At 35.6% G+C, this 7884-nt stretch overlaps 1 protein-coding gene across 1 annotated transcript; it reads right to left on the bottom strand.

The window, feature by feature from the left end:
- Positions 1–158: 158 nt before the first annotated feature.
- LOC136807324 (U6 snRNA-associated Sm-like protein LSm6) lies at positions 159–2536 on the bottom strand (the record flags this gene model as incomplete). Its single annotated transcript, XM_067063928.1, is given in 3 exon segments — positions 159–410; positions 1989–2031; positions 2466–2536. Coding segments are annotated over 3 exon segments (149 nt in total), but the record flags the coding sequence as incomplete, so codon positions are not given.
- Positions 2537–7884: the final 5348 nt, after the last annotated feature.

Raw genomic sequence — 7884 nt, 5'->3', positions numbered from 1 at the left:
TTAAGAAAAACAAATGGATTTCTTAAAGTCAGCTATGATGAGAAAATATTTCACTAAAATCAAGAAGAGAAAAAGAACCTTTTCCTTCACTTGCAACCCAGGAAACACATTTTTTACTAAGGTTGCATTTGGGGTGAGATTCTGCAAAAAGAAAACGCAAGTATCTTTTATTCTGATTGCCCTAAAACAAAAATATGATTACTATTTACAAAAATATAAAAAGATTGCCGTTCAAAAACAAATATTCAGAAATTGATAAACGAAGCCTCCTCTTCTTCATTTTGACATCTATCTAGACAGCGGTGATTGTATGAAGGTTTTCACCATGTTGTTGCACGTAGTCAACACAAAATAACTCAACAGAACATGACAATTTCAAACCTTCTGCTTCCGCGTACTTATGTACAACACTAAAAATAATAAACAAATTCCTTTGAAAGAAGATAAAGATGGAAAAAATTTGGTGCAACTTGAGAAAAATCACTTTTTTTGAGGATTGAAACGTTTTCCAGAAAACTAAATTGCATACAAATAAAGCAATTTTTGGACCTACCCCGGTGGGGTGGAGGTCCTATAAATTAACCCGTGTTCGTTAGTTAGTTAGTTAGTTCGTTCGTTCGTTAGTTACCAACTTTTCTCGAGATTGGCTCATTCAATTTTTCTGATTTTTTGCACAAAGGTGCATTACTATGAACCCTCGAATGTGACGGAGCCCGATTTTCGAAAAAAAAAAAAAAAATTTTTCCGGCCGTCGTAGAACCGGAAATGTCCCGAAAAAAAGCGGTTTTTTGAGATTTTCTCGAGCTTTTTATCATTAGTTTTTGCGATTTTTTGCCACATAGATGCACATTAGTACTGCCGAAAAACCTGTTTGCCGAAAAAAAAAAAAATTTTTCCGGTCTGTAGAACCGGAAATGTGCCGGAAATCGTCGTTTTTTTCACATTTCCGTCACATTTTTTCAATTATTTAATTTTTCTTTACAGAAAAATGTTCTTTATGATGATGCCCAAAACTTAGCATTGTTTGATTTCCAAAAAAATATCCTTTGAATCCGGAACTCCTTAAAATCGCCGGAACAGCCGAAAAAACCGGCGTAAAAACGGTTTTCCTTCATTTTTTCAACTTATACTCGACAGATTTTCCATGATTTTTTGCACAATGATGTAAAATGGCAATGCCCAAAATGTGACAGAGCCCAATTTTCGAAAAAAAAAAGAAATTTTTCCGGCCGCTTAGAACCGGAAATGTCCCGAAAAAAGCGGTTTTTTGAGATTTTCTCGAGATTTTCTCATTAGTTTTTTGCGATTTTTTGCACATAGATGCACATTAGTACTGCCAAAAAGTGTTTGTCGAAAACCGTTTGCCGAAAAAAAATTTTTTTTTCCGGTCTGTAGAACCGGAAAAATGTGCCGGAAATCTTCGTTTTTTCACATTTCCGTCACATTTTTTCAACTTATTTAATTGTTTCTTTACAGAAAATGTTCTTTATGATGATGCCCAAAAACTTAGTCGTTTGATTTCCAAAAAAATCATCCTTTGAATCCGGAACTCCTTAAAAATCGCCGGAACAGCCGAAAACCGGGAGTTTAAAAACGGTTTTCCTTCATTTTTTCAACTTATACTCGACAGATTTTCATGATTTTTTGCACAATGATGTAAAATGGGCAATGCCCAAAATGTGACAGAGCCCAATTTTCGAAACGAAAAGAAATTTTTCCGGCCGCTAGAACTGGAAATGTCCCGAAAAAAGCGGTTTTTTGAGATTTTCTCGAGATGAATGATTGATTAAAGTGTCGATATTATTTTTCTTTCACCGTTAAACATCGATGCGTTTCTTAATTGCTTTCTCCGTTCCAATAGATATATAAATCGAAATTTAAAATTATACATTACTTCCATTAAATTCTAATTATTCGTTTTATAAATAGGTAGGTCCATTAAAGTATTACTTGTTATTTATGAAAGGGGAAAATGAGTATTGCATTACCATTGTTTCCTCTGATGAAGGCATCCCCATATTTATTCTTGAGCTGCAAAAACAAAAATTGAAGTCTTAAATAATAGCACTGTGACATTATTGGTCAGTAACTTTGGTTGCTGCACTAAGGTTTGACTCCAGATCGCAGCTGCTCACTTGGCAAGGGAACAACCCTTTGGGAGAGGTCCAAACCCACACCAAGGTATTGGGAAGTCAGGCTGAGGTGCTGAGGGCGCGCTCTATAAAATATCTTAAGTTGTGAAAATGGGTCTCAAAACATCCTGCAACTCAGCAAAATGGAAAAAAATTATAAATTGAAATTTAACTTTGAAAAACAGTTTAGGTTGCAGGTGCTGTGTAAATAATGGAAGTTGGACAACAATCTAAATCAAAATTTCCATGCAAAAGCAACTCAAATCAAACATTTTGCTGGTCCTATCAAAAATTGTTATAACAGAAGTTATGCAAAATTCGAGAGATCTTTACCTGCCCATTGACATATTCTTCAGTCTGCTCCAAAACAATGTTCATATAACCATCCAAACTTCCTAAAACACCTGAAAATTTAAAGCAGTAGAAAAGAAAGATTGAACAAGCTGAATGGACGTACCTGCTGGTACTTATATTTTACTGTTTAAAGAGATAAGAAGAAGAATGTATTTTTTTCACACTAACAATCAAATAAATAAATTAAATGATAACCTTTTGCTTCGTGAATGGGATAGATGGGGAACTAAAAAAACGCAAACCTAAAGATATATACAACAGTTAAGAACATTTGGTGAGTTTCTGTATCCGATTGCAAACAAAAAGATCATAACATAAGACTTTCAGTCAGTTTTCTTGCTTATAACAAAATGAACTACTTTTTGTTGAACATAATAAATTGCATACCTTAAGCCAGGCGATGTCAAGCAAACTTATTGAACTTAACGTACTAATCAAGAAATTTTTGTTTAATCAGGATCAATACACGGTAATCTAACGCTAATTTTGCAGTGTGAGAGACTGAAAATGTAGTACTTTATTTATCTTACAGCTCACACCCTTTGCCAAGAGATACAGCTTTTGGCATATACATACATGTGGATTAATTTTGTGTATATTTAATTTGGCAATTGGTCAATATTTCTTGAATTATTTGTGGGGATTTAATTTGGTGCATTAGGATGTTGGCAGCACTAAAACACATTATAATACTATGATGCTAAAGAGAGGCTATTTTTCATTAATACTATTTTTGTTAAACTTGTCGAATGACCAATATTTCAAATATTTGTGAGGATTATTTTTAGCGATGCAATAGCCGCCAATACGGACAGCCAGAATGTTGATGAAAATTCATTTCAAACAGAGCATTGCGGGATTGAAACTTTGGTACTTGAAATTTGATTGTTAATCAATAATTGGTGTCGTTCAATTACTTCGATCATTAATTACTATATTACTTTGATAATCAAATTTATTGAGGTGTTCATTTTGTGTGGGATAAAAATTTTGAAGCAAAATCTTTAGCCTGGTTTCTCCAAAATTAGAAATCAGAACAATTTTCTAAAGGATCGGAAATCAGGTAAACATTTTGTTCTATAAATTGGAAAATTGAGGAAACATTTGTTCCAAAAATTGGAAACATCAAAACTTTCAAATATTGCATGCGACAATGTGAAAATGTGTGAGTCTCATGCTCAGGCCCAATGCCGTGAGAGTTGGTCACTTTGTTTTGTGTAGGGTTTAAAATGGCGAAATGTGAAATCGATTTAGGCAATTTTTCTTTTTTAAATTACCCTATAAGATTTGACTTTATCTTTTTATTCCATGAAGCAATTACTTTCAAATAAAAAATATATTGACAATGAATGGGTAAGCTTTCTAGAAATCCAAACATGAATATTTTACCAAAAAATAGCACTTTAGGATCGGAAACAGTCAAAAACCTGTTTTTGCCAATTTTCATCAAGTTACAGGAATTTAATCCTTTTTTGTTTTGATCTAAAATTTTCAGGAGAGGTGGCCAACATGGTTCCCTCGCTAATATCAAGGCGGCGTGGGACGGGGTTTACAGAATTAAAGTTTCTAAGTAAAATCTTAATTATTACCCAAAAAGTGCCTTTTTGCCCTTATCTTTTAAATAAATAGTCCCAGCCTTATGCCACCTTCAGTAAAGCTTCCTAACCTTTTTCCTTCAGAAAAATCAAAAACATTGGCCTTTAATTTTCAATAGAGATGTTACGTGACTCAAATCCCGTGTCTTATTGGACTAGAGAAAGCAAAAATGAAATCGCGCGATCTGATTGGATGGAAAATTTCCATTTGAACTGGCACAAAAAATAATTCTCATTCTAAAACAAGAAGGCGGTACCGTCAACTGCTCTAACTTGGGACGATTGGTCGAAACGGGACTGTTGATATCTGTCCTGTATTTTCACTTACTGTTAAATCTCTTTGACAACAAATTTGTTTTGATAACTCCACCAAGTTTATCAATCATGCTTTCTGTCATAACATGTCACAATAACTTTCACTGATAGCGTGCCCTTTTTCAACTTTTTCGTTTTCATTCAAAATGACCGGACGCCGATTGGAGAATTAGAGAACGCCCGCCGCCTAACCACCTATCGCCCGATGGGATTAACAAATAACGAGTGTGTAACTTGCTGCGCAAGTGACGTCAAACGCTCCATCGTTTTGCCACTAATTTGTTCTTCTTCTTTCCAGACACCCGCATGTGTTCCACTACAGATTTTTTTCATATTACGATTTAAAAGCCTACTCGGTGCGAAAGAGAAATCGTGTAATTTTTAATATGCTGTTTATTGACTCAAATCAAATGACTTTGGAGGTTCGGTGAAATGGTGGCCGAATTGCCATCCCATGTTTTGTCAGATAGTCCAAAGTTAGAGCAGTTGACGGTATATTGTTAGCTCATTTAAAATCGTGGACAGAGTTGCGGAATAATAAAGGCACCTACTGCTTTAAGGCTGGCAACGCCAAAACGCCCAATATAATCAGCCAACAGAAGGCGAGTTTGTTACCGCGCGAGTTTCATGCACATGCACTCCACCGTAGCAAAAGCGCGAACAGTATTTTTCAATTTTAGGAACATCTTATGTGCTTAATTCTATTTGACTTTCAGAGCTTCATTGAAGATGAAGAAGTAGAAAGATAAAATATGCGCCTGGTTAATTTTGTTTAAATAGGCCTGCTGTTCTATCATTGTTGAAAGTTGGAGAATTTCTACTAAAGCAGAAATTTGTTACAGTCAGTTAAAAAGGAACAGTCTGCTATAATTACTATGTTTGCTATATGGTCTAGGCAAAAAACCGTAAAAAAAGATGCAAACGTGATTTTTTTATGAGTGTGGTTATGATTTTTTTTATTATGGCCGCGCACAGGAACTCACCAAATGTTCCTAACTGCCTACGCAAACTAAAGTGTGGTAGTGTCTGGGTGAAAGTGCTGTCTGTACACAAATCCAAAATCTATGGCTTATTTCAAAATTCATTGCAGTAAAGGGTCTGTTGTCATTGTCTTTTCTCATTTGAGATTTTTCAAACTGACTGCTGCTATGGAGTGTTGTTGCAATGTTGAGAGAGAGAGAGAGAGAGGGGGAGACGACAAGAGAAAAGTGTTGCTATTTATAAATCATACTTCATCCCAGAGGTCTCCATGCAGGAATTTTTTTATCAAACAGACAATTTGCACAGAGTGTACTACGAAGGGATAAACCAGACGTAATTAATCAAACAGTTCGATTACCGAACTAATCAAACTTTGTCAAACTTAATCGAGCGACAAAGTTCGATTAAATTCTTTAATCAAACTTTTCAAAAGTCGCTAAAATTGGGAGTATTCGATTAAGTTCGACAAAACATATTAAGTTCGACAAAGTTCCACCAACAAGAAATGTTCAATAAATTCGACGAAAAACTCCGTTCGATAAAGTTCGACAACAAGAAAGGTTTGACAAATTCGACAAAAAACTCTGTTTGAAAAAGTTCGACAACAAAAATTGACCTCCTTTGGGTACTACCATGGACGGCCCCTGGGGTCCGATTGGTGCCCACTGGTCAGGGGGGTGTGAGGGTAAGGCAGAGGGTATCCAAAGGGCTGTGGTAGGCTGTGGGGGCTGTAGAGGCCTCGATTGGTCCCACCGGCGATTTTTCCTAGTGAAAAGGGGTTGTAGCAGCCTCAATTGAGGAGGTCATTTTTGGCAATTTTTGCCAGCTTTTGACGGCACTTTGAAGGACCCCCAACAGTGCAGGCGTGAACTCTCACATCCCCCTGACCAGTGAGCACCGATTGGACCCCGGCACACCGGCTGGCATAGCCCTAAAATGAATGACCTGGCTGGTCATTAAAATACAAAGTTAAATCAATGTATAAATTAATAAATTAATTAATAAATTAATGTCGTTTGATTCGGACACACGAACGCTAACCGTTCCCAACGAATGGAATGCTTTTGCATCCTTCGCGAACGCCCTACAAAAAAGTTTTATTGAAACGTTCGCTACGAACGCATTACTTTTTAAACCCGTTGTTACGAACGCTTAAAAAAGAAAAACCGTTCGTGAAGACCGCTTACGAAACTTGAGTTATGAAACTGTACGCCAAGAATGCTTTTCCGTTGCCGCAAATGCTTTTAAAGAATCATTCAAAAAACCGTTCGTCACAAACGATTTAACATACGCAACAAATGGAATTTAATGGGAAAAGATTTCTAAGAAAATTTATTTCGCATTTACTTATTGAGTTACTTCTTTCATTAAAGTTTTTTTCAAAAAGATAACTTTATAGAAGGGGTCAAAATTGAAATAAAAGTCATTACAGATTTACAGCAAAATTGCTTTAAAAAACTATTCGAGGTCGATGAGGTATAAGGAAACTTTAGGAACTTTTCTTTTCAAATCAAATCTTCATTCCGTCTAGAAAGTCAAAACATTTGAAAAGTAGATTTTACTACTGAACCCCCCCCCCTGGGCAAATTTCAGAAAAATACTTAGAAAACATTTAGAAACACTTGAGAAAGACAGGAAATCAGGATAGAAGAGAGGAAAGTAGAAAACAGGAGGAAAATAAGAGACAATGCATCCTGGAGTATGATATCGTTTGCCAACCCTTACAAACATCAATATATCAGATCTAATAAAATTAATAACGTCACTGTCATCATTGACAATAAAACAAAACATTTTTTGTCAAGAGTCTTGTAAACATTCCAACAACGCAGAACGCACGCGAACTTCCGCGCGGGTGAAAAATTTAATCTGTCGATAATTTTCTCAAGCGAAGAGTACGCGAAGCAATTCTAGCTTTACGACGGCGCCTCGGATCATCAGTGGATAGTATTCAATTATCATTATCCTTTTATTTTCATTTCTAGAACTTTTGCAAAAAAAAAAGAAAAATAGAAAAGTTGTATTTTTTACTGCTCTATTCACATAAAAATCTTCTATTGCATGGCGTTTTTTTGCAAACTGCAAAAAACTGATTTTTATCCTGCTTTTCCGGGACTTCAGCTTAAGTGCTGGCAGTGTAGACCTAAAGCTCTAAAACATCATCTAATAACATGAAAACCAGAATATGATTCTTCAATGGGAATCAAAACTATAAAGTGGACTTACAAACATCAATTGTCAGATTTAACAAAATTAATAACCGCACTGTCATCAACACCACCAACTTTCAAAACACGCAAACTGAAAGCAGTAATTCAGCGGGTTCAGATCGATGTTTTGATTTGATCGTTTGGCGGTTATATTCTCATGAGAATAATTTACCGTCAGCCGAATAAGGATTATTTTTTACCTTCGCGGGTGATTTTTCAGTTTGAGATTATGTCTAATGTTATGGTTTTTTGAAGTGCTTGTTCTAAGAGATGGGCGAATTGATTATTTCTAGTTTT

The sequence above is a fragment of the Clytia hemisphaerica genome, unplaced genomic scaffold (genome assembly GCF_902728285.1).
Source record: "Clytia hemisphaerica strain Z4C2 unplaced genomic scaffold, Clytia hemisphaerica genome assembly, whole genome shotgun sequence".
NCBI classification, from domain to species: Eukaryota; Metazoa; Cnidaria; class Hydrozoa; order Leptothecata; family Clytiidae; genus Clytia; species Clytia hemisphaerica.
The sequence above is the reverse complement of the archived record's forward strand: the minus strand, read 5'-3'. Positions and strand labels throughout refer to the sequence as shown.